Source organism: Prinia subflava, chromosome 20, assembly GCF_021018805.1.
Source record: "Prinia subflava isolate CZ2003 ecotype Zambia chromosome 20, Cam_Psub_1.2, whole genome shotgun sequence".
Classification (NCBI taxonomy): Eukaryota; Metazoa; Chordata; class Aves; order Passeriformes; family Cisticolidae; genus Prinia; species Prinia subflava.
The window spans coordinates 8,272,457-8,300,211 of record NC_086266.1 but is presented as its reverse complement, the minus strand read 5'-3'; the positions used below and the strand labels follow the sequence as shown (position 1 = coordinate 8,300,211).

Sequence of the window (27,755 nt, the reverse complement as noted above, 5' to 3'; positions counted from 1 at the left end):
TGGCGCCGGCGCGGTCCGCCCGTGCGTGAAGCCCCGGGGGCGTGGTCTCTGCAGGTCACGCCTCAGATCGCCCCGCCCTTTCCGCCCGCCCCGCCGGAGGAGCCGCCGGAGGGGCCGCGGGCGCCGGGCCCGGGACGGGCCAGGCCGGAGACAGCGGGGACAGAGGTACGGGGACAGAGCGGGGCTGCGGGTGCGGGGCCGGGGCCGGGGCCGGGGCGGAGCCAGGGGGAACTCAGAGGGTGGCAGCGCGGCCTCTTCCCCTCCCAGTGTGTGCGGCCGTGCCGTGGGCCCTGGTGGGGAGGAACGCGGCCGCCGCACCGGGAGCTTTGCAGAAGGCGGTGGAAGAAGCTCGGGGCAGTGGCGGAATCCGGGGGTTGTGGATCCCCGCGCCGGGCAGGGACGTGCCGGTGACTGGCAGGAGTCAGTGACTTCCAACTGCCAGAGGGCTGGGTTGGATGGGGCACTGGGGAGGAATTCTCCCCTGGGAGGGTGGGCAGGCCCTGGCACAGGGTGCCCGGAGCAGCTGTGGCTGCCCCTAGATCCCTGGCAGTGCCCAAGGCCAGGCTGGACACTGGGGCTTGGAGCCACCTGGGCCAGTGGAGGGTGTCCCTGCCCGTGGCAGGGGGTGGGAGAAGATGGACTTTGAGGTCCCTGCCACCCCAAACGCTTCTGTGACTCCGCGAGTCCCCTGTGGGAAGTGCCAGCAGCTCTCCCTGGTCCAGGTGCAGGTCTGGCCCTGCCCCACGGTTTAGCCTGGGAAGGGCCCTGTGTCCTGGCTGGGCTTCCTTGCCTGAAACCCTTGTTCTCATCCAGCAGCTCCAGGAGGTGCCAGAGTGGCAGCAGGAGCAGCTGATCCTTGGCAGAAGGTGCGATCTAGCTTGTTGGATGGACAAATGACCCCCTGGAATGGTCGCTGACCTCTCTGTGGGGGAATGCCAGTGATGGGGCAGTACAGGGATGGGATTCTCTCCTGTCTGTCTCTGCTGCAGGACACGGGCTGGAGCTGGTGTCCCTCTGGGTCTGTTTGGGTGCTCAGGAGAACTCTGCTCTGAAAGAACCTCTAGGAATAGACAGGGTGAGAAACAGCAGCTGGAATTAGGGAATCCTGTGATACTCTGTGTTCACAGCCACATGGTGCTGTGAGCTTTGGCTTGTCCAGGCTTTAAAGCCTTCCTTAATTTTGGAGCTTGTTCCTCAGGTTTTTGCAGCCAGAATGAAATGAATGATTCAGCTTTTTAGATCTGTTCAGAGCAGGTGTTTGTGGAATACACACTTTGCAATTTTCCAGGTGTTGGTTGTTCTGTTCCAGGCTCAAGGGTCCGTGGGATAAGACTGGGAGCACCTACAAGGCTGTGGGGACATGGCTGGCAGTCACTATTGCTCTTCTGATTCCCTTTATTCCCACAAGGACTCAAAACCAGGATTGTTTTTGTTTTCATGTGCTGCATGGGTGGTGCTTGTGTAGAATAGAGAATTGTTTCTAATCCTTTGGGATGCAGCAGCCAAATTATCTTCTGGCTGTGCTGAGCTGCCCCTTGGGAATGGTCCCCACCCTGTGCATGGAGCAGGAAATGGGCTGGGGGGTGTGACCTCACAGTTGGTTGCATCAAAATATCTTTTGAGATTTGGATTTGTGCTCCTGTGCCTTGCATCGACCTTCACCCCCCATTCCCCAAATCCCAGACAGTTCCTTTTCCTCTGGCACAGTCCCTCATTTTCTTCTTCCCTCCTTGTTGTGCAAAGTGCCACCAGCTGTGTCTCCAGCTGGATGTGGCTGCTAATAAAGGAAGGCAAGTTGGCCGCCAAGTTTCTCCCTTGGGCCACGCTCACACTGAGTTCATCCGTGCAGTATCCCACGTCCCTTGGGTGTTCTGGGAACTGGCCAGGATGTCTGCAGCCCCAGGCTGCCCAGACAGGTGAAGGCTGGCACTGACAGACCTTGCCGTGGTCTGGTCACGGACTCATCCAGCAGGTTTGTCCAGCAGCTTGGATTCAGGTATGAGTGCAGCAGTGACAGCATGGGTGGGAATGGTTGTGTGCATCAGGCCTTTAATTGTTCCCTCTGGGAAAACAACCCACAGCTGATGCTGAAGCACAGCCTCACGTGCAGGTGTTTGTGAGGGACTGCCAGCCCTGGTTTTGTGGGTCATGGAATGCTTTGGGTTGGAAGGGACCTTAAAGCCCATCCAGTCCCACCCCCTGACAGAGACTCCAGGCTGCTCCAAGCCGTGTCCAGCCTGGCCTTGGACACTTCCAGGGAGTCAGGGGCAGCCACAGCTTCTCAGGCACCCTGTGCCAGGGCTTGCCCACCCTCACAGAGACTTTCTCCCCAGTATCCCACATAACCTTGCCCTCTGGCAGTTTAAGCCACCATTCCTTGCTCTCTGTGGACGAATACATGTTTTAGTTGGAACAAGAATGGCATCAGTTGTCCCTGGAGTTTGGGGAGAGGAGCAAGCCTAGCTGAGCACTTTGGTCTGACAGAGCAACTGGTGGCATTTTGAGGTGGGATATTTCCATCATATCCCTGATGTTCTTTTTAATAGTCCCTTTTCCTCTTCATGGCTTTTCCTCCAAAATATTAGGACCCAAAAATGTCCCAGTTTGCACTGTTGCCTGGAAGGTGAGGTTGGAATGTGTATCCTGCTTTGGGAAGAGGTTGGAACCATCCCTGGAAATTCAATGAGCCTGGAGAGTGACTCCAGTGCTGCGCTGGCCTTGTGCTGTTGTGCCAGCCTGTTCTGCCTCAGTGCTATGGGGATCAGAGCTGCTGGGCTGTGATCCAGCACTTCCAAAGGGCTGCCTTTATTCCTTCCTTCTTCAGGAACTTCTGTTCGTTTCTTAACCATCAGCAAGGAGGGAGAGTTTATAGTTCAGGTGAAGGAGGTAACTGTGCTTCAATAAAAATATATGAAATCATTTCCATGTTGTGTGCTGAGCTGCTAGGGTGGATTTTGTGGAGAGGGAAGGCTTGGAAAGGCACCTGGTGTGCTCAGCTCTCTCTGTAATTCCCATTGCAGTTGGCAGCAGCTCCAAGTCATCTGTGTGGCTCCTCAGAGGCTCCACAGCAGCCCTAGGCTGGGCTGTGGCTCTCCTCCCCTGACCCTTTCCCTCACCTCAGGGAGGCTTTCCCAGCCTGTTCTCTCCTAGGATTTTGTGCAAGTTGGGTGTTTTGTGCTCTCTTTGTGCCTGCAAATCCCCTGTTAAACCTGTTGTAGCCCATATTTCAGAATTGTGGAGGTTTTCTCTCAGGGTCGTAGTTTTCCTGAGATTCTCCTTGGGGTTGGTGTTCCCCAAGGTAATAAGGGTCTCCCAAGGTTGCTGTTCCCTAGGAGTTTCCCCTGGGTTGCTGTTCCCAGAGGTAATAAGGTTTTCAGTCTTCTCTTTGCCCTAAGTGTTACACACCAGAGGCAGAGACGACAAACTGAGTCCGCCGGTGCACATTTCCAAGGTTGTTTATTCTTCATTATCTCAGTCCTTTTTCAACTCTGCCAGGCACTTCCCTGGCAGGGTACCTTATCTTAGTTCTTTCTCAGCTCTGCAAGGTGTCTCCGCAGAGCAGGACATGCGGCAGACTGGGCGGATCAGAGAGCCCCGTACCTTATGTACAGTCCCCTTGACCCAACCACTGTCCGAGACGTATTTTTTATTTACAAAATTTTACCAATACCTATTACCTATACTAACATGTCAGTTCTACTCTAAACCAATCTCTAAAACCCAACTCAGCACAAGATGGGGGACGAGAACAAGAGCAAGGAAGACAGGGGCCACTCCCCAATTCCTCCATCTTGTCTCTTCAGCCCCATATGCTAAGAATCCTAATTTCTATATTTATATTCTACAACAAACCATCCACTACTTATTTCAAATTCTTAGGATTTGTGATTCTTCCTGCATGTGAGTGTTCACTCCCATGGACAGGAATCAGAGTCAGTGTCCTCCTGGGACCTGTGTGGGTCTAACTGACCCCCCTGTACAGATCCCAGACCCCCATGTCCGGTCTCCAAACCCTCCTGGGTGGCCAGAGGGATGTTCTAGACTCCGACAGTTTTCTACCTTACTGAGCAGAAGGCAGAGCTTAGTTCTCATCAGAATAAGTCTGGACCTGGTTCCATGTTGTACTGTTTGGATTTTGGGGTGTGCTGAGAAACATCTCCTAAAAACACCAAAAGAGGAAGGTGTTCTGCTGGAAGAGATCCATCTGGATGTTCACAAAGCATGGAATGACAGGTTTCCAGCTGGGACTTGATGCAAGCATGACACTAAACTGGACTATAAAATATGATTGGAAATACCTGTTGAAGTCTTGTTTTTGTAGCTGTGATAGTCCTTAAAACAATTAAGGGAGAAAGAAAAATGGGAAAAAAAGAGGTGATGCTTGAGGTGAGATGGCATTTTGTCAGTGGGTATTTTGCGCCTTTTTTTTTTTTTTGTCTGGTACATCTTTTTTTGGGCATCATCTTTCTCTGTTTAAATCTGTAACAGCAGATGCTTTTCCCTTTTGAATTCCAGTAAAACAACTAAATATAGCAGATATGGGAAGAATGGGATAAGTATAAGTAATGTGATCCAAAGGTGTGAAGATGTGGTGGTGAACAGACAGTGTGTGACTCCAGCAGAGACATTTATAACCTGGGAAGTGGAAATGAGCTTACAAAATACTACAGAACAAACTCACAAACCAGTAGCTTACTTATTTGGGAAGTAGAGAATTCTCTTATTTGTTGCACAGAGAAGCTGTGGCTGCCCCATCCCTGGAAGTGTGCAAGGTCAGGTTGGACAGGGCTTGGAGGAACCTGGCACAGTGGAAGGTGTCCCTGCCCATGGCAGGGAGATGAACTTTCAGGTCACTTCCCACCCCAGTCATTCTGGAATTTTGTGGTTCTAGGTATTAACATCTTCTCATTTGCATCCAAATGGGATGATCCAAATCCAGGCCATTTTCCAGTTGCTTTTGTGGCAGATGTGCTGGGGCTGTTTTCACACTCTGCTGTGAACTGTGATGAATCTGTGGGGCTGCACCCTCGGGACCCTGTGCCAGGTGCTCCACGATGAAAACCACCCCGTTTGTTCCTGTTTCCCTGTGTGTCATGTGTCAGTCACACTCCTCCCGTGTGCCCTGGGGCTGGGTGAGTGGGTGACAGCTGGTGCGTGGTGTGCAGGGTTTGCTGACCCAGGGTGCCCACGACACCTGGGAGTCATCTCTTAGCAGCCACACAGGTATGTTGGGAAGGCACGGTGATCCTCTTACACAGAGCTGTGACACCATCCTGGATTCCAAGAGGCTGGGAATGGCAGAGAAGCTGTTACTGTCTTTGAGCATGGAAACAACTGTAAATAACTGGATTTAGTCTGGAAAATACAGTTTAGAGTCCAGTAGCAGCCTCCCTCAACTGGTCAAAAACTACCTGTAAATTTTGGTCTTGGGCATTTTCATGTTGAGCTGGTTTTAGTCAAAACACTAAGCAAAAAGGAAAGGAAGCTGGAAGTAGTTGTGAGGAAACTCCTGGGAAGAGGTGGCTTAGCTGAGATTGTGGCTTCGTAAGTGAGAGCTAAAATGGTAATCATGGAAAGTTTAGAAGGAAAAAAAAGAGGTTTTGCAGTGAAACCAGTTGGGCAGGTAGCTGTAAGTAACCAAGGCATGTTCCTAACTCTGAGCTGTGATGTACCAGTGCTCCCAGCTCAGCTGGATTTGTGTTAAACGTTTATTTTGGCTTTGGGGGGACTGGTGCTGGTTCTGAGCAGGGCTGGCAGTGCCTTTGGGCACATCTATGCACTCACCTCGGTCTGGAGCAGTTGCTGGGGTGGTTTTGGGATGAGTGTGTTGCTGTTTGTCTCCGTTTGAGTATTTCAGTGTCCTGGGCTGAGGGGCAGAAGCTATGTGGAATGGTAGATTATTCCAGAAGAGGTGGTCCTGGTGTGGATGGAAGGATGAGGGCTCTGTGTGTCTGTGCATCCTGGGATGGCAGCAAATCCCACAACACCCTGTGAGCCTGAGTGCCTGGGGAACCCAGACTGTCACAGGGTTCATATGCTGCTCTCTGCCGTGCTGGTGATTTGTGACAGCTCCTGTTACCTTGCTGGAGGGATGTCAGAGCAGAGCCTGCAGTATTGGCTCCCAGGGCCCGTGTGAGTATGTGTCAGAGAACAGCAAAAGAGCCCCAAACAAGCCTAGAACAATGCAAGTCTTTGTGTTCAGCCCGTGTTGGTAGAATTCCCAGTTTCTCTGAAATCTCCTATTGTTCAGGCTGGCGTGGCTGGGCAGCTCTGGCCCAACACAGGCAGCATTCCCGGGATGTGCTTGCCTGTGCTGGAGCAGCTGCCAAGGGCAAGAGGCTGCCTGGAGAGGTCAGCCTTGTGCCAGGGCCAGCACAGCTCTGTGCCCCTGGCCCAGGAGGGACAGCTTCTCCACGATCCTGGTCCTGCACTGAGGGGAAGCTGGGAGAACACCAGCATCCTCTGTGGCCACCCTGGGAATGGAGCTGTCGTAGAATCCTGGAATGGTTTGGGCTAGAAGAGACCTTGAAGACCATCTACTGCCATGAGCAGAGATACCTTCCACTGTCCCAGGCTGCTCCAAGCCCTGTCCAACCTGGCCTTGCATATTCCAGGGATCCAGGGGCAGCCACAGCTTCTCTGGGCAACCTGTCCTGGGGCCTCCCCACTGACACAGGGAGGAATTCCTTCCCAGTATCCCATCCAGCCCTCTCCTCTGGTGGGGTGAAGCCATTCCGCCTTGTCCTGTCACTTCAGGTCCTTGGAAATTTGGTGCGGTTTCCTCTCTACCGAAGCTGGGGCTGGTTATGGTCACTTGAAACAGCACAGGGAATTGGAGGAGAGAATGGCTTGGAAAAATACCATTGTCTTGGAACCGCCTGCAGCAAATCATCAGCTCTTTTGTCACAGCATGGGGACACAGGGCTGGCCCCTCCCTGGGGTATTGATTTGGCAGCATAACTGTGCATGAGGCATCTCAGTTCAACTCCTCTTGCAGAGGGTTCCATGTCTTGAGGGCTGGAATACAACAAAATACAAACCAGCTCTCTCAGTTCACACATAGCTGGAGTTTCATCCTCATGGAGTCCCTTCTTCTGCTCAGGGTGGGAAATGTGGGGATTTTTTTAGTGTTGGTGGGAGCTTGTAGAGTGATGATGTTGCCCAGAGAGGTTGTGGACTCCCTGTCCCTGGAAGTGTCCAAGGTCAGGTTGGATGGAGCTTGGAGCAACCTGGAATAGTGGAAGATGTCCCTGCCTATGGCCGGGATGGGATGGGCTTTAAGGTCCCTTCCAACCCAGGTCATTCCAGGACTGTGAAAGCCTGGCTCTGCTGGCTCCCAGCCAGGCACCAGGAGTGTTGACCTAACAGCCAAATGCCACTTTTTTTTCTGCTTTACTTTATTTTTTTTCAGTTACAATTGGCTTAATCTGCAGTTTTTTCCTAGCTTGTATGCCAGTGAGTCTGGTACTTGTGGGAAGGGAGGTGCCTGAGAACCACGTGGGACTGGGGGGGAAGGAGAGCCCTGAGTTGCCAAAGCTCAGCTTAGATTTGCTGATCTTTAAAAAACCCCCAGTCTTGTGATCCAGGTTTTTGGTTTCCCAGAGGAAACAGCCACTAGCTGGTAAGCTGGCTCCTTCCCACGGTGGGAATGGCTCCAGAGGTGGCTGTTTGGGATTGTTGCCTGCTCCTGGTAGGGTTCTCCTGGTGTGATGTCCATGTGGTGCTGCTGGGGCTGGGGTCAAGCCTCTCCTCTCACAGGGAGGAAAAAACGCTGTGGGAGCTTTTTCCATGCTCTGACTGGGAAACCCTGGAGCCTGTGTGCTAGAAGGGCTGCTCCGAGCATGGCAGTGCTGGAGCTCTTGGAGTCTCCATCCCCTGCTGCCACGGTGGCACTAGGATGGGTGTTTCAGGAAGACTGAGGGAGCCCATCTGCTGGGTGACACCGAAGCCTGGAACAAGGAGAAAACCTTGGAATGCTTGGATTTTGGATTGGAAATGGCAGCGAGGGCTGAGCATCCCAGCAGAGTGGCAGCAAGGCTCTGGCTTCCTGCTGCCAGCGCTGTCACTGAGTCACTTCCAGGAGGCATTGTGGGGACCCTGCCTGGTTCTGCTTTGCTGCTTCCCTTTCTCTGACTGCCATGGGGAGCACCAAGGCGGAGGAGGTGGATGGGAGCAGCTGGAGGAGGATGGTGTCACACGGGCGTTGGGGACACCGGCAGCCCTGGGGTATGTACGAGTGGTCTGGGGATTCTGGCAGTGCCAGGGCCTGTGCGAAGAGGCAGCTGTTGCCCGATGGAGAATTGGGATAAATGAACAACCAGATAAGCATGAAAACAGTCTATTTTTAATTTGATTTTCTTCCTTGTGCCTGAGAAAGCATTGCTCACCTGTAGAGGGAGTGTTTTGGTAAGAAAAAGTGTCTTAAACCTCTGTCTCAAGCTGACAGGAGACGTGAGCATGGAATTATCTTCCTGTGTGTCCTTCTTGAGCTACCGAGTGTTCCCTGGCCCCTGCTGTGGCTGAAAGGTGTTGTATTTATATTTGCTGCTGTGGTTTTGGGTTTTAAAGCTGTAAATGAGAACCAGCTCAGGGAGGGATTGAGGGAGCAGGAGGTGCCATTGCTCTGGGTTTTGCTCCTCCAGCAGGAACTGTGGCTGCCTGTGCTGCAGGAACTGCCACTTTCTGTGCAAAGCAGAGAGGTTTAGGTGGAATATTGGGAAAAATTCTTCCCTGTGAGGGTGGGCAGGCCCTGGCACAGGGTGCCCAGGGCAGCTGTGGCTGCCCTGGATCCCTGAAAGTGTCCAAGGCCAGGTTGGATACTGGGGCTTGGAGCAGCCTGGGACAGTGGAAGGTGTCCCTGCCCATGGCAGGGGGTGGAATTGGGATGGACTTTAAGATCCCTCCCACCCCAACCATTCTGAGATTCTACAAAGTACAGAGATATTTTAACCCCATTTCCCACATATTTACACACACTGAGTCTTATTGGAAAATCCCTGTAAAACCATGTTATGCTACAAATGAGTCCCAAGACACATGAGCACAGTTCCTTATTTGTCTGCTAGGCTGAAGGGACCATCCCTGCCTCCTGGGCTGGGAGCTGGTTCCACTGTGCTACCTGGAAGCAGCTCACTGGAAGAGCATCACGGCACTTCAATGCCATTGAATTATTTTCATTGTTAGCTGGCAAGTACTGACTTTGAATTCCTGGGTTTCTCCTGCCCTTGGCTCTCTGGGCTGTGCTGTCTGTGTGCTCTCACGGTGTGCAGCTGCTCGTGTGCCTTCCCAAGCACCCAGATTCCCTTGGCTCCTTCTTTTTCAGGATCTTCTGCAGCAGTTTAGTGAGAAAACACGGCCTAAAAGTTAAGAACATGGTGTTCCACAGTGTAAAGCTCAGCAGAGAGCATTCTGTGCAGTCCCAAGGCTTTTTGTGTGGTGGTTCTTTCGGTGTAATAGGAAGTGTTTTCTGCAGAGTGTGTAATTCAGCCTGTTGGGAAGTGCTGGCTGGCGTTTTCCCTTCCTGGAATAGGTCTGAACTTTGTAGTTGGTTTCTCTCTTAATTCTCTGGAAGAAAATTAGTGTTTCCAGGAGCAAAGTGCACATGGCAAGCAGTGAGTCCAGATAGGCAACCTGGCCTGGATCAAGAACAGGATGGCCAATAGGACCAGGGCAGCCTCAAGCTGTGCCAGGGGAGGTTCAGATTGGACACCAGGAGGAATTTCTTCACAGAAAAGTTTGCTAACATTGGACAGAGCTGCCTAGGGAGGTTTGGAGTCCCCGTCCCTGGAGGTGTCCAAGGAAGGCCTGGAGGTGGCACTCAGTGCTCTGGGATGGGGACAAGGTGGGGATTTGGCACAGGTTGGACTTGATAATCTTGGAGATCTTTTCGAACTCAAGTGATTCTGTGGTTCTGTCTTCTCACAGAGATGCAAAGATTCCCACTTGCATGTGGCAAGAGTTGTTTTTGATGCTCATATCTGACCTTTTCCCCTCAATTTAGTTTATTATTATATTTTCACTGCTTGTGCTTTTGTAGTTTCTCTGCCATCCTGGAAAACAGGAGGAGAGACAGTGGGTCTCATGTCATGGTCTGGCATGGGCAGCTCCTTGAGATTGGTGGCATCCAAAAAAAAAAAATAATTGCAAACCTGTTGAGAGCACATATGGAGGTTATTTAATAAATACATTGGAATGGCTCTTGGCCTGGCTAACACTGGAATTCCAGCCTGAACTGATGCCTTGGAAGGCTGACCTGAAACAGAGACTGGACAGAGCTAGAGCATGGAGCAGGTATTTCTTGAAAGGCCTCCAGGATCCACCTTGGGCAGGACAGGAGCCTGACCAAGGCCACACACAGGGTCACAAAATGTGAATGGTCACAAAAATGGCTGACTGGTCACAAGATCTTACATTTTTATAAGTTTTGGTCCATTTGCATATTGGGGTTTAATTGTCCAGTTACAGCTTCAGGTTCTGAGGTCTCATTTTTCTTGTTCCTCCCTTCAGCCCACCCTTGTTTGTGCCCTTGGGCCTGAACATTGTCCTTGGTTCTCAGCAGGAAAGGATTTGTTTTGTCTCCCTGCTCTGTGAAGAGAGTTTACTAGTACTTAATATGAGCTCAGAACTGCACCTAAGCAGCACAGAATCTGAAAACATGAAAGCTGAAACTCCAGGCATCAGAACTTCAGGTGACATCACTGCATCCAGCCTTCCCATGGGAAGAGCAGTGCAGCCTCCGAGTCTCCAGGGTCAACTGTCAGTGCAGTCGAGTCAGAAAATGAGTTTTCCTGCTTGTGCTCTGAAAAGCCTCCCTTTGCTGACAGGTTTGGAAGCTTTGGCCATGGATCAGAAGGGCTATCGTCGGGGGAGCTTCCAGAGTGCCACCAGCGATGAGGATATGCTGGAAATTGCTGGAGGATCTGTGGATTTCTCCGTGGCAGACGATGACCCGCCACTCGACAGGGAGATGGGAGGTAACACCCATGAGCTCTCCCCTTTCTGCTTTTCCTGATGGCTTTGGATAGGATTTCATGGGAATATTTGCAGTGTGGGTCCCACTGGCCTCTGCCCAGGATGGGTCTGTTGTTTCCTGGCACCAGGGTGAGGAGTTTTCAGGATTCCATACTGGAATGAATCCTCGTCTGTGTGGCTCCTGGGCTGTGACATGGAGCATGTCCTCTGGCTTCAGGAGAACTCTTCCTGGAGCTTTCCAAAGTAGCTGCTGTGGAGAGGAGATGGCAGTAGCAGGAGGGAGGGATGTGAGTGCCATGGAATTTCAGCTCTGAGCCATTACTGAGGGTTGTGATATGAGCACAGACTATCCCCTCCCTTCCCTACTTGCTTATCTGTAATTTTAGAAGTTTTCTGTCGTGGATAGGATCTCTCCATGTGGCAGCATGGAAGATTGGGTGCTTCCCCTGCCATCCCTTGTCTGGCCAGAGGGTGTATTCCTCCTCCTCGAGTCTGAGCAGTGAAATTCATGGAGAAGGGATGAATCCACATGGATCTGCTGAACACTAAGGAGTGCTTCTCCTGGACAAGGCTCTCTCTGTTGATGGGGTGCTCAGGTCCTCAGGGAGGTGACGCTGAAGTAAAAGAGGAAATTTTGAAGGGGGAAGAACCCTTTGCCCAAATGCCAGTTTCAGTTCTCCCTGTGAATTTCCCCTGCTGATTTCAGATGTTTTCTGGCAGATGCTGGGGTGCCAGATATGAAACCTGAAGCTATGGGGGCCCAGCTGGGAGGTGGTAGCTGAGGTTCTCTCCTCCTTTCAGATGAAGACTCAAAAGTGTTTCAGTGGTGCAAAGTCTCCTTTTCTATGTGGCATTTGAAAAGGTTTTTTCTTTGAGCTCTAAAGGCAAGAATTGAGGCAGGTAGTGACAGGGATGGGTTTGAACTGAGAGAGGGAAGATTGAAAGAAGAAATTGTTCCCTAAGAGGTTAAGGAAGCCTTGGCACAGGGTGCCTAGAGCAGCTCTGGCTGCCCATGGATCCCTGGAAGTGCGCAAGGCCAGGTTAGACATGGAGCAGCTTGGGACAGTGGAAGGTGTTCCTGCCCATGGCAGGGGTGGAATGGGATGAGCTTTAAGTCTCTTCCAGCCCAAACCCATTGGTGACTTCATGATCAGAGGTCTGAGTGCCCAGTTTACCCTGAATGATTCCTGGTGCTTATAAGCACAAACAGGACTTTAGCAGCAAGTTATTCTCCATCTTAAATTAAAAATTAAATTTAAATTGAAGTGGGAGCCTTGAGCTGGCTCATCTCCCCTGCTTTCTTGACCTGCCTTCCTCCTTGACCTCAGACAGAACCTGGGAGCTTTTATCACTGAGACCAAAGTCAACGTGGGGAGTGTGCAGAGTTTCAGCCTCCCAGACAATGGTCCAATGACAAGTTATCACCAGCAAATTGGAGCCCGAGGAACTTAATCACCAGCCCCTTTGAGCTCTGTGTGCATTGAATGAGGGTGAGATAAAGGCTGCTGCTGGGGCTCGTGTTGGGAGAGCCTTTGAAGTCTGACTGTGCCCAGAGGACAAAAGGAAAGACAGTGAGCAAAGAGCATTCCTGGGAGTTATTCAGCAAGGAAAATGACAGCTGGGTAGGAAAGGAAAGGGGTTTGTCTGTCAGTACATCAGTGACTGACCCACTGCTGTCAGGGGACTGTTGATAAATGTGTTTTCTTGTGCTGCATTGATTTGGGGCAGAGCTTTGGGAATGGGCTGCAGAACTGGGAATGTCCCAGGCTGGAGTGCCAGGAGCATCCCATGTGGAGCAGAGTGCTCGTGTCTGGGTGTCCCTCCATTGTTAAGGGTTGGGTTTGGTGGATCTTTGGGGCTGGGCTGACAGGTGAAGCAGAACTGGGACCTGGGTTGGGGTAATTGCAGGAACAAATCCAGCCTCGGGGGAGAATGGATGGGGAGCAGCTCTGAGGAGAAGGGCTTGAGGCTGTTGGTGGATCAGAAGCTCAACTTGCTGTGGTCATGGTGCTGAAAACCCCCTGTGCCCTGGGCTGGTCCCCCAGCATGGGCAGCAGGGGAGGGGATTCTGCCCTGCTCAGGGGAGACCCCACCTGCAGAGCTGCCCCAGCCCTGGGGCCCAGCTCAGGAAGGACCTGGAGCTGTGGGAGAGAGCCCAGAGGTGCCCCACGGCGGGTGCGGGGGCTGGCCGTGGTGGCGGTGTCCCCCCCGTGGCGGTGTCCCCCCCGGTGGCAGTGTCCCCCGGCGGTTGCGGGAGCTGGCCCTGGTGGTGGTGGCAGTCTTCCCCTCGGTGGCGGTGTCCCCCGGCGGGTGCGGGGGCTGGCGCCGGTGGCGGTGTCCCTCCGGCGGGTGCGGGGGCTGGCGCCGGTGGCGGTGTCCCCCCGGCGGGTGCAGGAGCTGGCCCTGGTGGCGGTGGCAGTGTGCCCCCCGGTGGCGGTGTCCCCCCGGCGAGTGCAGGGGCTGGCCCCGGTAGCGGTGTAGGTGTCCCCCAGTGGGTTCAGGGGCTGGCCCCGGTGGTTGTGGCGGTGTCCCCCGGCGGGTGCAGGGGCTGGCCCTGACCCCGGTGGCGGTGTAGGTGTCCCCCGGCGGGTGCAGGGGCTGGCCCTGACTCCGGTGGCGGTGTAGGTGTCCCCCGGCGGATGCAGGGGCTGGCCCCGGTAGCGGTGTAGGCCGGCCCCGGTGGCAGTGTAGGTGTCCCCCGGTGGGTTCAAGGGCTGGCCCCGGTGGCAGTGTAGGTGTCCCCCGGTGGGTTCAAGGGCTGGCCCCGGTGGCAGTGTAGGTGTCCCCCGGCGGGTGCAGGGGCCGGCCCCGGTGACGCTGCCGGTGACGCCACGGCAGGAGTGGGGAGGGCGCTGCGCCGCTGCGGGATCGGCCCCGGCGGAGTCCGGAGGAGGAGGAGGATGCACAAAGTGCCTCTGTGAGCCCCGGGAATGTCCCCCTGCGCCCGGCCGTGGCACGGACAGACCCCCGGAGCTGCTCCTGCGGGATGGGGAGTGGCTGAGCCAGGGTGAGGAGACCCTTCCAGGGAGGAACAGGAGATGTGAGCCAAGGGGAATGTGTCCATGTGTCCATGCACGCCGTGGGGCAGCGGCTCCCGAGCCAGGATGAGGGCAGTGGATCAGGCTGGGTGGGCTGTGGGATTTCTGCTGTGTAATGGTTGTTTGTTCACTGTCCCTGTGGACCCCCTGCATTTCTGGGATTTGCTGGAGCAAGGAAGCAGTGACAGAGCTCTCCAGGTGCTGTGGCTGTCCCCTTGCCGCTGGCAGGACTGTCAGCAAACGTGGTGGCTTTGTGGAGTGGCACATGGCACAGCCTGGAACTTCACCCAGTGCAGCCTGATTTTCCTAAGCTTGGCAGCATCTGAAGTAGAGCATTAATTAACCCCTTCTGGGGAGTGATCAAAACACTGAGAAATCTGTTTGAAATGAGCTGTAACAGGGTCACTTTTTAATTGCTGTCTCTGATTTGGGGATCTGGATATTACAAGCAGGGAGATCTGTGCAGTCATCTTGGATGTGTTTTGGCAGGACATCACAGAGCTCATTTTCCTCCTTTATTCCTATCTGCAAATCCTAGGATCCTTGATTTGCAGCAAGCTGAGGCAGGAAATATGATCTTTATAAATATTTATAGCTGTCAGCCATTTAATAGTTCTGGATTACCCCTGAAAAAAATATCAAGATGTTTTCTCTGTATCGTCTGTCACATGAACAATTGTGTCTGGAGACCTCGGGATTCTCCTTTGGAAATAGAAATCCTGGTGCTGTAGGAGGGCAAGCTGGGCTGAGCAGAAATCCTGGAGAGCAGGATCAGGCTCCAACCTGCACCTGCCTGGTCTGGAGTGGGATCAGCCCATCCCAGCTGCCCGTGGGCTCACGGGGGCTGTGGGTGGGATGGAATCACAGGGGCTGTGCCTGAGGGATCCTGCAGGTGCCATCAGGGTCTTACTGGGGGTACCAGGACTTGCAGCCCCTCTGTTATTGCAGCTGTGTGCTTGCTTTGTGCCTCAGGCTCTGGTTCCTGGTGCTCCAGGGCAAGCTTTGAGCTGGGAGAGTATTCCCAGAATAGCTCAAAGTAGCTGGTCTGGATTGTTCCAGGAGAATAAGCATGGAATGTGCCTTATCTCATCTTCTTGCACAAAATGCTTCTCAGGGTGTTCTATTAGCTTGGTTAACTCTCCTTCATTAACACTTTTCTTTAGGACAGCTGTATCTTTTATCTTTAGAAAAGGTTTTGATAAATCAGCAAAAAAAACCAACAAAAACGCCAAAGGGCCAGAGAGTCTGCTGTCTGCAGCACAGAGACAAGGATGATTGGGGTGCTTCTGGGAGAGGTGGTCGTTCCTGTAACCACTCAGGTGGTCACAGCTCCAGCTCCTGCTCTGGGCTGCAGGTGGGACTTGTTCAGGTGACCAGGATGAGGCCTCTTTGTTCCCTGGATACCTGTGCCAGGTAGCTCTCATGTCCTTGGAGCAGCACCAGCCAGGTGGCAGGAGGAGTTCCAGGCACTTCAGTGTTCCATGTTCTCTCCTTGCTCATGTTGTCAGGATGGTTTATTCAAGGAAGTTATGATCCATCAGATTTAGAGAGCAGCATCTAGGATTTCCCATGGGGATATTTCAGTGGGGAAATCTCTGGAAGCCTTGATACTAATTTTGCATTTCCAAGCTTCTGGTCTCAAAAAATGCTGTTAAAACCAGGGATTCCTCACGGAAAATGTGCCCCATTTTCCTCCCAGTGCAGTTGGGGCTCACAGCCTGTGCACTCAGCATTTGGAAGAGCTCTGCAGAACTCCACCTTTTTTTTTTGTCCCAAGTGAAGCGAGGAGCTGTTGTAAGTGGGTTACTTTGTGGTGGTTGTCAGTTCTGTACATGACTCATCTTGTTTTCCTGCAGCTGTGGCTATCTGGGAGATGGGCTTGGGAGGATTTCACAGCTCTTTTCCCTTCCTGCTTCAGATGATGGGGAAGAGGGCAGCTCTTTGAATTCCTTATTTTTCCCATCTGGAGACACCTTTGCCCCTGCGATATCTGCAAGTTAAATATGCTCAAGTATCAACCATTAATCCTTCTATCTGGGATTTTAACCCTCCTCTTCCCCGCACCTTCCAGTTTTGACTGGATTTTGAGTTTTGCTCTTCTGTTTTTCCCTCTGAATGACTGAAAACACTCAATGTCTTCCAGAACCAGAATTTTGGGAATGTACACCCAAGCTCAGCATTGTTTTCCATGGGCTGGAGCAGGTTAAACAGGAGGCCCAGTGGTTTGGCTAAGTTCTCACCTGAGGGAGGCTGCAAGTCCCAGTTTGGTGTTTTCCCAAGCCCCCATTTGGTACCACTTTCTGCTTTCCAGGTCCCATTGGATGCTTTGCTTTCCCTGTTTCCCTGCTCCCATCCATGCCCATCCTTTTCATCCTTGCCAGATCCACCTGGGATACCCTGCAGCTCTGTTGGAAGTCCTAAATATTCCTTTTCTCCTCTCCCATCTGCTTGCCTTAAATGGTAAAATGTCCTCATGGCAAGTCCTGGATTTAGGGAAAAGGCACCATCTAGATGCTGGTGGTGATTTACTTTGCTCTGAATAGTTGTTTCCAGGAACAACCCCATCTCCAGGTGATCTGCTAAAGCTGGGGAGGGTGTACCTGGCACAGATCACCTGGGAACATATGCCTGTGGTATTCAGCTCAGGGAACACCTCAATAACTCTTTATTTCCACTGAAATCTGTGGCTTTCCTCCTAAGTGAGTTTTGATTTTTTATGAAAAGAGGAAAAACTAAAAAAATGCTCAATTTTCCCCATTTCTCCCCCACCAGGCTTTTCCTCATATAATGGGGGAGGGATGAACGGCACGAGCACCATGATGGATTTCCTGGAGGAGCCTCTTCCTGGCGTGGGCACCTACGAGGATTTTAACACGATAGACTGGGTGCGAGAGAAGTCTAGGGATCGAGACAGGCACAGGGAGGTAAGAAATTCCTCCTCTTCCTTGCTGGCTCTGAGTGCAGGATAATTAACATGTGACTCTTGCTGGGGTAGGGAGACACTTCCTAGAGACCCCTGGGGTGGAGGGATTGTCCTTAAGATAGGAGCTGAGAGTTCAGTTTGAGGAAAAGGAGCACTAAATCCAACATATTGCAGTTTATTAGTTGCCGCTTCTCTTCTGAAGGCTTTTGATTTATTGCAACTGTGGGTTTGGAGCACAGAACCAGCCTGGTTTTCTGCTCTCACATTGGTATTGGTGAATGGTGTTCTTTCTATTGGATTTTTTTTTGTTTGAGAAGACTGAGTTCAATTCTTCCAGAATTCCTTTCCAGGACTTCACCACTCTGCAATTAAAGGAATCTGCTCAGAATGCAAGGGGGGCTTTAGCTGAAATACCCATGTCCCCAGCCTGCTCCTGCCTTGCTTCATCACAGGGAATAACAGTGGTGAACTGGAACATTTCCCTTGGGAGAGGCAGCCAGGCACACAATGGCTCTTCTGTCACCCTTTGTCTGCCTGTCAGGAGCGGTGAGACTGACAGGCCTCAGCCATCCTGGGCATCTGGGACAGGGCTGAGTCCCACTTCCCAGTGCCACCAGTGCCCACTTCCCAGCTGGACCATTCCTGTCTGCTGGTATTAAATCTGTGACCCCCTCAGGTCTGTATCCTTGGGACTCTGGCACAGGTTACCTGGAGGAGCTGTGGTTGCCCCATCCCTGCAAATGTTCCAGGCTAGGTTGGACAGGGCTTGGAGCAGCCTGGGATAGTGCAGGCTGTCCCTGCCCATGTCAGGGGTGCTACTGGGTGATCTGTAAGGTCCCTTCCCATCTAACCCGTTCTGTGATTCCATGATCCTTGATCCATTCTCCTACCCACACCCAGAGCTGCACTGGCAGTAGTAAGAGCAGCCACTGTCAGATGCTTTTTGTCTCCCTGCTCAAAGCAGAGTCACAGTGTTATCAAGTAGTTTCAGAGCATTTACACCACAGTGGATCAGAGTCCTCATGGATTTTTGTTTCTTTCTGCAAACTGTTTCCTAGATCACCAACAGAAGCAAAGAGTCCACCTGGGCACTGCTGCACAGTGTGAGCGATGCCTTCTCTGGCTGGCTCTTGATGCTCCTCATTGGTTTGTTGGCAGGTGAGAGCAAACCTCCAGATAAAACTAATTCCTGCACTGCAGCATCAGGATCCATTCCTCCCCAGGGCCTGGCAGATCCTTGGGGCAGCAGGATTTTGGAGTGAGAACTTGTGCTGACACCCAAGGGCTCTGCTGCTGCCTTTTAAATTCACAGGGAATTATTTTTAAGTGCTTTGAGGCTGTGTTTGTGCAAAACCAAAATACAAAACTGAGGCTGAGCGGTGTCCTGGATGCTGCTCTGGGTCTGCTGCTGGCATAGAACTCTGAAATAAATAAAAAATGTTCATTAAAGCAGAGCTGATCAAAATGCAGGCAGTGTCTGTGCCAAATGCTCCTTGTGGGTACTGAAGGGGTTAATGCCAGGAGCTGCCAGCAAGAGTTTCTGATTTTTGGGGCTTTTCCTTCTATACTTAAATATAAAAAGGGAGAGGTGTTGCTTGGAAATCAGGTGATCTGTAATTCAGAATTCAGCTGGCTGAGACCTTTTATATTACTTAGAAACAAACTTTGGCCCCAGGGCAGCAGGAATAAATCACTTGGATACAAATCTTCCTGATAGGAAGCAGCAAGCATCTGTCACGAGGGATGGAGTGAAATCTTGTGTTAATGTTTACCCAGGAGTGCTGCTGGCCAGTTGGTCATTAACTGGGGGATTTGCTGAATGTTTATTGCAGCCTCTGGAGCTTGTGCTGCCACTGACTTCTACAGATCAGAGGTCCCTGGCCTCTGCCTTGGTTTGGGGGTTTGGGGATTGCAGGAGTTAATTAACAAAATGACTTGAAGATTCCTCTTAAAACCTGACATCCTTTCTCCGCTGAGTCTGCTTGCCTTGTTTCACTTGGCACAGTTGTAACTTTCCCCTCCTTTATTTTTCTTTTTTTAAATTAGGATTGGAAATGTTTTCTCCAAAATCAGAGTTATTCCTGTCACAGTGTTGCTGTTGTTGGTGCAGCTCCTGGATCTTGGTGACACATTTTGTCTGAGTCCCCCAGGAATGTGGGACATCCCTCTCTGCCCTCCCACTGCTGCTGTGCTGTATTTAACAAACAGTTATTGAGAAGAATTAATTGCTGGTGATGCAGGGGGGGTTTGAACACAGTCAGCCTTTGAAACCTCATCAGCCATGCTCTGTTTCCTGCTCTTTTCAATATATTGAAATTATTCAAAGTTGGGCAAATCCTCTCATTTAGCTCTCCATAGAATAAAAGTGAGTTGTAGGCAGAAATACCACTCTGCTCTATGTGTTGGGAGATGAGTCAAAAATTGGTGGGGCAGACTGTGACCTTCAGGTGTTTGAGTCTGCTCATTAAGTTATTTTTCTTTTTTTCCCTTTGAACCAGGTTCCTTGGCAGGTCTGATCGACATCTCTGCCCACTGGATGACGGATCTGAAGGAAGGAGTGTGTTTGGCAGGGTTCTGGTTCAACCACGAGCACTGCTGCTGGAAATCCAACACCACCTTCACCGACAGGGACAAGTGTCCCGAGTGGAAGAGCTGGTCCCAGCTGATCCTCGGCCATGGAGAGGTGATGTGTGCCTGGAACTGCTTTTGCTGCTGAATTCCCTGTTTGCCCAGCCTGTATCATCCCTGCGGTGATGTGGATTCCAGGAGTCCAAGGTCTGGGTGGTTCAGTGGTTCACTGTTGGGGTCCTAAAGGCGTGTCAATAAACAGGTTATGTGGGCGTTTTCCTTGGAGGGGATATGGGGAGGCAAAACACTGCCACATTTCCAGGTGCAGTGTGCCACTGGTGTGTCCAGGATGTGCTGTTGGGAGGGTATCTTGTCCATGAACGTTCTAGGGGAATGCCGTGATTGGTAACCCAGCGAATGGAACCTGGCCTTGAAACCTCAGACTTAGGGCAGGTCTCTCCATTTTTAGCTGGTAACTCTGTGGGATGACCTGCTGATTCCCCATGCTCACTTCAGTGCCCAGGTCTGATGTGGTTTCAGTTGAAACCATCTGATTTTGGCAATTTCCTCTCTGTTTCAGGGGGCCTTTGCCTATATCCTCAACTACTTCATGTATGTCATCTGGGCCTTGATGTTCTCCCTTCTTGCTGTGCTCCTGGTGAAGGGCTTTGCTCCCTATGCCTGTGGCTCAGGGATCCCAGAGGTGAGTGAGAACGAGAGTGGGTTGTTTTTCAGGTAGGATCCCACCCAAAATTTACACATGCATGTTATGGAATAATATATTCCACTTTAGATGATAACTGCATACATAGGTGTTTTTCCAAGCTGTTTGAGACATGTCTGATACTGAAGTCTTCATGCAGTCCCTTGGAAAATCAGATGTTTTGGCATTACTGCAGGAGGTACTGCTGAGGTGTTCCTCCAGCAGGGAGTGGCCCTGAGGGAAGGACTCAGATAGCTGTTCCTGCCTTTGTGTGGACAGATATATTTATGGACTCTCATTTTTGATAGCTCGGGGGGACTCTTGAAAGCTGTAGGGAAGGACAGGATTGGGAAGACCCAGTAAATCAGGAGCTCTATCAGGGCTTGAATGAAAGCCTGTAGAGCTTTGTGTGCTTGACTTCCAGATCAAAACTATCTTAAGTGGTTTCATCATTAGAGGCTACCTGGGCAAGTGGACGCTGGTCATCAAAACCATCACCCTGGTGCTGGCTGTGTCCTCGGGGCTGAGCCTGGGCAAGGAGGGGCCCCTGGTCCATGTGGCCTGCTGCTGTGGGAACATCCTGTGCCACCTCTTCACCAAGTACCGCAAGAATGAGGCCAAGCGCAGGGAGGTACGTGGGGACACCAGCCTGGGGAGCTCAGGTGGGCTTGGGGCTCTGGGGCTGGGGGTAAGGGGTTTGTTTTGGGGTAAATGGTTCTGTTATGCTAACACTGATTTTTTTGGAACTCCCTCTTAGGGAATTGGCTCACCTTTTCTCTGCTGTCTTAAAGCAGGTCAGACCTAGCTGACTGTGCTGTAGATAAACATGGTACAAATTTAAATGAAGACAAACAAAAAAAGGGGGGTAGCTGGGAGGGCTGAGAAATCTGAGTGCCTCTGTCTGTCCCTCAGGTGCTGTCAGCAGCTGCTGCCGCCGGTGTGTCCGTGGCTTTTGGAGCTCCTATTGGAGGAGTGCTCTTCAGCCTGGAGGAGGTAACCTTGGAATGCTGCTTTAGTGCAGACCTTACCCTGTAGGTTAGAAACAGAGCCTGTGGAGAAATTCCTCCTGATGTCCATCCTGACCCTCCCCTGGCACAGCTTGAGGCCCTTTTCCCTTGTCCACTCTCCTGACAGCTGTGTCCCAGGGTACCTGGGAACAAGTTTCTCTGGTTTGTCAACCCTCTTTTTTTCCCAAGAACCACCTAATCCTTAATCTGTTGATCTGGATGTGAAAGGATCATTGCTGTTTAGCTTAGGGGAGTACCGGGATGGATTTCACAGGAAGGCTGGGATGGATTTGCTCAGCTGAGCAATAGGTGGTGGCAGTGATGGCAGGCACTGCTGTTTGGTACTTTGAACCTTTTAGAGCCAGAGAATTCTCTGAATTCAGCTCATGGCTGATGTGTAACAGGTTTTATTACCCAAGTGAGTCACTCGAGGGATCACAGAGGGCACGTGCACGTGCTACAGGCCAGGGCCCATCCCACTCACTGAAGTCCTTGTTGAACTGGAGCTCCAGAGCAAGCCTGGGGTGCTTGGCTGAAGAGTGGGCAATGAGCCAGTGCTCATGGATCTCTGTCCTGGCTTTAGTCCCTGCAGTGCGGTCATGCTAAGTGTTCAAGTGACCAAATGCGTTTTGTTCTCCCCTTCAGGTGAGTTACTATTTCCCTCTGAAGACCCTCTGGCGCTCCTTCTTCGCCGCGCTGGTCGCTGCCTTCACCCTGCGCTCCATCAACCCCTTTGGCAACAGCCGCCTCGTACTCTTCTACGTGGAGTTCCACATGCCATGGCATCTGCTGGAACTGGTGCCCTTCATACTGCTGGGAATATTTGGTGGGCTCTGGGGAGCTTTCTTCATCCGCAGCAACATCGCCTGGTGCAGGCGGCGCAAGACGACACGGCTGGGCAAGTACCCGGTGCTGGAGGTGTTTGTGGTGACAGCCATCACAGCCATCCTGGCCTTCCCCAACGAGTACACCAGGATGAGCACCAGCGAGCTGATCTCGGAGCTCTTCAACGACTGTGGGATTTTGGACTCGTCCAAGCTCTGCGAGTACGTGAACGATTTCAACAGCACCAAGGGGGATGATCTGCCCGACCGCGCTGCCGGCCCCGGTGTGTACACGGCCATGTGGCAGCTGGCACTGGCCCTCATCATGAAGATCTTCATCACCATCTTCACCTTTGGCATGAAGGTGAGGATTGCCTGTAAAGGAGCTCATGTTCTTCCCACACTTTTCAGGACTCTTAGAGTTTTATTTCCTCCCTAACCAGCCATGTGTTCCCCCAAGCTCTGTCAGAAGGGGACAGAGTGCAGTTGTTTGTCCTGCTGCTTGGATCTGAGGGCAGTAGAAATCTTCCAGCCTGAGTGTGGGCACCAATGCAAAAAAACTGATTCCTCAGGGCTCCACATCCCATTTTCCAGACACAGAGTACTCCTAAATTGTCCTGCCTCAAGCTTTTTTGTTAAATATGTGATTTAGATGAAAGAGCTAATTGCAAAGCAGTCAGTGTCTTAATTGGTAAATGCATAATTAGAGTTGTTCCTCGCACAGAGGGCTTGGAAGTTGTTTGGTGCAGCCTCTGGAGCTGCAGGTGTAGTTCCCAGGCATGAGCTTTCCTGCAGCGGATGGAACTGATGAACAGTTTTTATGTCCCTGCTCATTGCAGGGGAGTTGGACTAGATGACTTTTCAAATGTCCCTTCCAGCTGAGCTCCAGCAAAGCCTCTGCCTCACTGTGGCTGGAGGCTCCCCTGCTCCTCCGTGCAGTCCCTGGGCTCTGCTGCTCACTGCCCCGTGTTCCCGCAGGTGCCCTCGGGGCTGTTCATCCCCAGCATGGCCGTGGGGGCCATCGCGGGCCGGCTGCTGGGGGTGGCTGTGGAGCAGCTGGCCTTCTACCACCACGACTGGGCCATCTTCAGCGGCTGGTGCAGCCAGGGCGCCGACTGCATCACCCCAGGCCTCTACGCCATGGTGGGCGCCGCCGCCTGTCTGGGTAAGCTGGCCACGTGCAGAGGTGCTGTAGGGGGTGAATGGTTGGACTCCCTCATCTTAGAGGTCTTTCCCACCCTTAATCACTGAACCACGGAATGGTTTGGGCTGGGAGGGACCCTAAAGTTTATCTCATTCCACCCTGTAGTGATTGTGTGGCCATCAGAGCTGGTGTCACCTCAGGAACGCCAGGAAATGCTGTAATAGAACGTGCCATGTGTTCCTCATCGTGGTGGTGTTCTTTTGCCATCCCCAGCCTGGTGCTGGGCAAAGCAGGTGCATTGGGGAGCTCCTGAGTGGGAGCCAGAACAGTTGAGGCTGCCCAGGGACTTGAATTTTCCTGTGGGGTTTTAATTCATTTTACATCCTGTTCTGGCCTTAAATCTTGTGATGCAATTCTGCTTTTAAGTGCTCTGTTTTTTGGTAACACTTCTTCCTCTTGGCTGAGTTGAAGAGACTGGGTGCATGTGACTGAACTTCATGGATGAGGGGACTGAACAATTGCCAGTCCCGTCATCCATGGAATATGTTTAACTCCTAAGGGACTACTTTATCAAGAGAAACTCTCCACTAAAAACATGCCACCAAACCCCATCTTTGGACTTTTTAGAGGAGATATGCCTTGTTTGAGCAACCCAGTCTAGTGGAAGGTGTCCTTGCCCATGACAGGGGTTGGAATGAGATGGACTTGAAAGTTCCTTCAAACCCAGACCCTTCTGGGATTGTTTGCATGTTATTGATGGAAGATAAATACTCTTTGACTTCATTAATGGTTCTGTGTGCTGCTGGGCAGCACTGGAGGGTCTGTGCCCCTTTGGGGAATGGGTATTGAAACAAAACTCTTGTAAAATATTTGAGAGTAGCTTTGGGACTTGAATCTCAAAAGCGTAATTAAAACATGCCGAGACAAAACCACGCAGAGACCTTGAGCTCCATGCCAGGGCCTGGTGCTGTGGCAGGGACAGAGGTTTTCAGTGCTGTTCTGATCATGTTTGGCACTGCTGAATGGGGCAGTCCAGCTATGTTGGCACCACCCTTCTTTAGAGGTGGGCACTGGTGTGACAATCCCAGAGTGACCTGAGCCGTGCTGTGTTGGCAGGGGGGGTGACCCGCATGACCGTGTCGCTGGTGGTCATCATGTTCGAGCTCACTGGGGGGCTGGAGTACATTGTGCCCCTGATGGCAGCAGCCATGACCAGCAAGTGGGTGGCCGATGCCATCGGCCGGGAGGGGATTTACGACGCCCACATCCGCCTGAACGGGTACCCCTTCCTGGAGGCCAAGGAGGAGTTCTCGCACAAGACACGGGCCATGGACGTGATGCGGCCGCGCAAGAACGACCCCCCGCTGACGGTCATCACGCAGGACACCATGACCGTGGAGGACGTGGAGACCATCGTCACCAGCACCACCTACAGCGGCTACCCCGTGGTGGTGTCCCGGGCGTCCCAGCGCCTGGTGGGCTTCGTGCTCAGGAGGGACCTCATAATTTCCATCGGTAAGAGGCAACACTACCCGGGTGAGGGTGCTGGCATTAATGCCAACTGTCGCTAAGGTTTCAGATGGCATAGAAATAACGACATGACTCTTGATATGGTGGTGAAAATGAGAGCAATCTTTATTCCTCTACATTGTCTTTTTATAGAGTACTTACAAGATTGGTCACTCAGAGCCTACACTTCTCTGTCAACAGCCTTGCTAGTAAACATGTTGGAAAAACACCACCTGCTGATGGTTTTTCACTTCTCAGGGATTGTTTGAATTCTTCCTTAAGATTTTCTCAAGCCAGAATGAAAAAGTTGCTTGCTTGTCTTTCACACAATCTCTAGCAGTGCCTGAAGCCTAAAATCTAATCACTGTCAGTACCGACATGCAACTGTCATTGACCCTGAGGAGGTCACACACTCCTGGTGCTGGTGGCTGGGCCAGCTGGTGCATCCCTGAGCACTGTGGGTGGGCTGTGCTTGCCTTGGATGGGAAGGACAGGGTGGCTTGTCACAGAATCAGAGGAGCATTTAGGTTGGAAAAGCCCTCCAGGATCAAGTCCAACTTGTGTCCGATCCCCACCTTGTCCCCATCCCAGAGCACTGAGTGCCACTTCCAGGCCTTCCTTGGACACCTCCAGGGATGGGGACTCCAAACCTCCCTGGGCAGCCCCTTCCAGTGTTATCAAGCTTTCCTGTGAAGAAATTCCTGCTGATGTCCAACCTGAACCCCTCTCCTGGCACACCTTGCGGCTGTGTCCTCTTGCCCTGTCACTGGTTGCCTGGGACTATATGGAATAAAACACAGGAACAAGTGCATCAGGATATTATGTGCATTGCCTGCCTTCTCTGGTGTCACCAGGAGTTTCTGCTCTTGGGTTCCTTGGAATCTCCAGGGATTCATTAAGAGTGATCCTGTCCCCAAGCTGTGCACAGTGATGCACAGGATGGGATTTGGATTTTCATCATTAAATATCCCAAATATTCTAAAGCATTCTGAATATGCAACCTGGTGTTTGGGCTGCCAGACCTGCCCCTTCCCAGGAAGCTTTGGAATGCTGGTATCAGATTGCAGTGTGGCAGGCACCCACAGTACCTGTTGTGCACTGCACTGAAGATCTGAGGGATGGCCATTACTTGACTTGTTTTCATTCCTGGCCCTCATGACATCCATGGAGCCTGTGCCTGTCGCTGAGTGCTTAAAAATAGTCCTTTAACTGCTCCACATGGGACCCAAATCAGTGACTCATAAAAGTACAAAGCATTTTATTTACCTCCCCTGGTAAAAACTGGGAAGTTAAAAGTTCTCCAGGACTTGTATTTACCTGGCCAGAGCACAATGAGGTGCTTTGCCTTTGGGCAAAGTTGATGTGCTGATCCTTCCTCTGCAGTGGAAATTTGGAGATCTTTTAGGTTCTCCCAGGTAACGAGTGACAGGACAAGACCTGGAGTTGTGCCCAGGTGAGGTTTAGGTTGGATATTGGGGCAAATTTTTTCATGGAAAGGGTTGTCCAGCCCTGGCATGGGCTGCCCTGGAGTCACCCTCCCTGGAAGTGTTCAAAAATGTGTGGATGTGGCACTTGAGGACATGGGTTAGTGGTGACCGTGGTGGTGGTGTTTGTTGATGGTTGAACTTTATGGTCTTAACAGTCTTATCCAACCTTAATGATTCCATGGTTCCCTTAGAAGAAAGGCTGGAAACCCATCACACTCTCCTTGGGCAGGAACAGTTCTGGCAAAGGGAAGGAAAGGACTTCTAAGGCCATTAAATGTGAGCTGAGGAATGGGAATGCTCTTCTGTTTGGAAAAAGAAAGGAGTGCTGATATTGAACGCAATATTTCTCTTTCCAGAAAACGCCCGGAAGAAGCAGGATGGGATTGTGAGCACCTCAGTTATTTGTTTCACTGACTACTGTCCCCCCCTGCCCCCGAGCTCCCCGTCTGTGCTGAAACTCAGGAGCATCCTGGACCTCAGTCCCTTCACGGTGACGGATGAGACGCCCATGGAGATCGTGGTGGACATTTTCCGCAAGCTGGGGTTGCGCCAGTGCCTGGTCACTCACAACGGGTAAGAGCCCTGGCAGCTGGGTCAGAACCTCCTCTGCTCCCAGGGCACTGGGGCAGCACTGGGATCCATCTGGGGCTGGATATTGGAGCAGTTCTTGCCTGGCAAAGGCACTTGTGACAGCCCAGCTCCAAGCCCTGTCCAGCCTGGCCTGGGACAGTTCCAGGGGTGGGACAGTCACAGCTGCTCTGGGAGCCTGTGTCAGTGTTTTACCACCCTCAAAGGGTTCCCCCTTTCTGTTTGATGTCACTTTGAACCCCACAAGACTTTTCAGCACCTGCAAGGGGCTCAAGTGGCCCTGCCAGGGTCCCTTCTGATGGTGTCAGTGTGTTAAAAATGTTTTTCATTTTCCAGGAAGCTGCTGGGGATCATTACCAAAAAGGATGTACTGAAGCACATTGCACAGATGGCCAACCAGGACCCTGATTCCATCCTCTTCAACTAGAGGCAGACTGTAGGGATTGTGTGTCCCACATACCTGGAACTTTCTAGCCCATCCTGGGTAGACTTTCCTATTTTTATTGAGACCATGGAACTGTTTCCAGAATTTTCCTCCATGGAGCTGAAGAAGATATTTTTTTTCCTACCAGATAACCAATTGCACTACGGAATCTGTGGAACATGATCTTCTTTTTAGAAGAAAAAAAGACTTTATTTACGTTGCTTTTGTGAAGTTGCGTTGGAAAGATTCCATGAAGGAGTAAAAGCAAAATGTTAGAGAATTGTATTTCCTCCTCTTCTTTTGTTGGAACTGCTGTTACGAACATGGGGAGGAAAAGCCAAAGTGTTTGTGCACTTCCAGAGGTGTGGAAGGAGCAGGATGGTTTTGCACACAGTATTCAGGTCGTGGCAGAGGAACGGGCCGGGCTCAGGGTGGTGCTTTCCCAGTTGTCCACTTGGAAAAAATCACAACCTTGGGAAGCCAAAATAGGGGAGAGAAAAATAAAATTTGGCCAGCTGAGGCTGCTTGGCTGAAAGAAGGAAAAAAAAAAAAACTGAACCAAACTTCCC

The 27,755-nt window shown here is 51.7% G+C and overlaps 1 protein-coding gene across 5 annotated transcripts; it reads left to right on the top strand.

Moving 5' to 3' along the window:
- Positions 1 to 14: 14 nt before the first annotated feature.
- On the top strand, positions 15 to 27,466 carry LOC134560489 (H(+)/Cl(-) exchange transporter 5). Of its 5 annotated transcripts, none has more exons than XM_063416542.1 (13): positions 15 to 165; positions 10,824 to 10,973; positions 16,782 to 16,933; positions 17,991 to 18,090; positions 19,431 to 19,615; positions 20,081 to 20,203; positions 20,628 to 20,834; positions 21,116 to 21,196; positions 21,856 to 22,398; positions 23,013 to 23,199; positions 24,295 to 24,693; positions 26,531 to 26,747; positions 27,099 to 27,466. In XM_063416542.1, the coding sequence occupies exons 2-13, from the start codon at positions 10,841 to 10,843 to the stop codon at positions 27,187 to 27,189; spliced, it is 2,418 nt and encodes an 805-aa protein (XP_063272612.1). In that variant the 5' UTR covers positions 15 to 165; positions 10,824 to 10,840; the 3' UTR covers positions 27,190 to 27,466. The 5 variants fall into 5 exon arrangements, with proteins under 5 accessions (XP_063272612.1, XP_063272614.1, XP_063272613.1 ...); XM_063416543.1 differs by lacking the exon at positions 15 to 165 and adding an exon at positions 819 to 866; XM_063416541.1 differs by lacking the exon at positions 15 to 165 and adding an exon at positions 8,209 to 8,226.
- Positions 27,467 to 27,755: the final 289 nt, after the last annotated feature.

What these genes read in the sequence shown, in the direction of transcription:
- LOC134560489 (XM_063416542.1), top strand. Translation starts at nt 10,841, where the DNA reads ATGGATCAGAAGGGCTATCGTCGGGGGAGCTTCCAGAGTGCCACCAGC. An exon ending in CCTCATTGGTTTGTTGGCAG is followed by an intron (nt 18,091 to 19,430) that starts GTGAGAGCAAAC and finishes CCTTTGAACCAG; the next exon opens with GTTCCTTGGCAGGTCTGATC. An exon ending in TGCTCTTCAGCCTGGAGGAG is followed by an intron (nt 21,197 to 21,855) that starts GTAACCTTGGAA and finishes TCTCCCCTTCAG; the next exon opens with GTGAGTTACTATTTCCCTCT.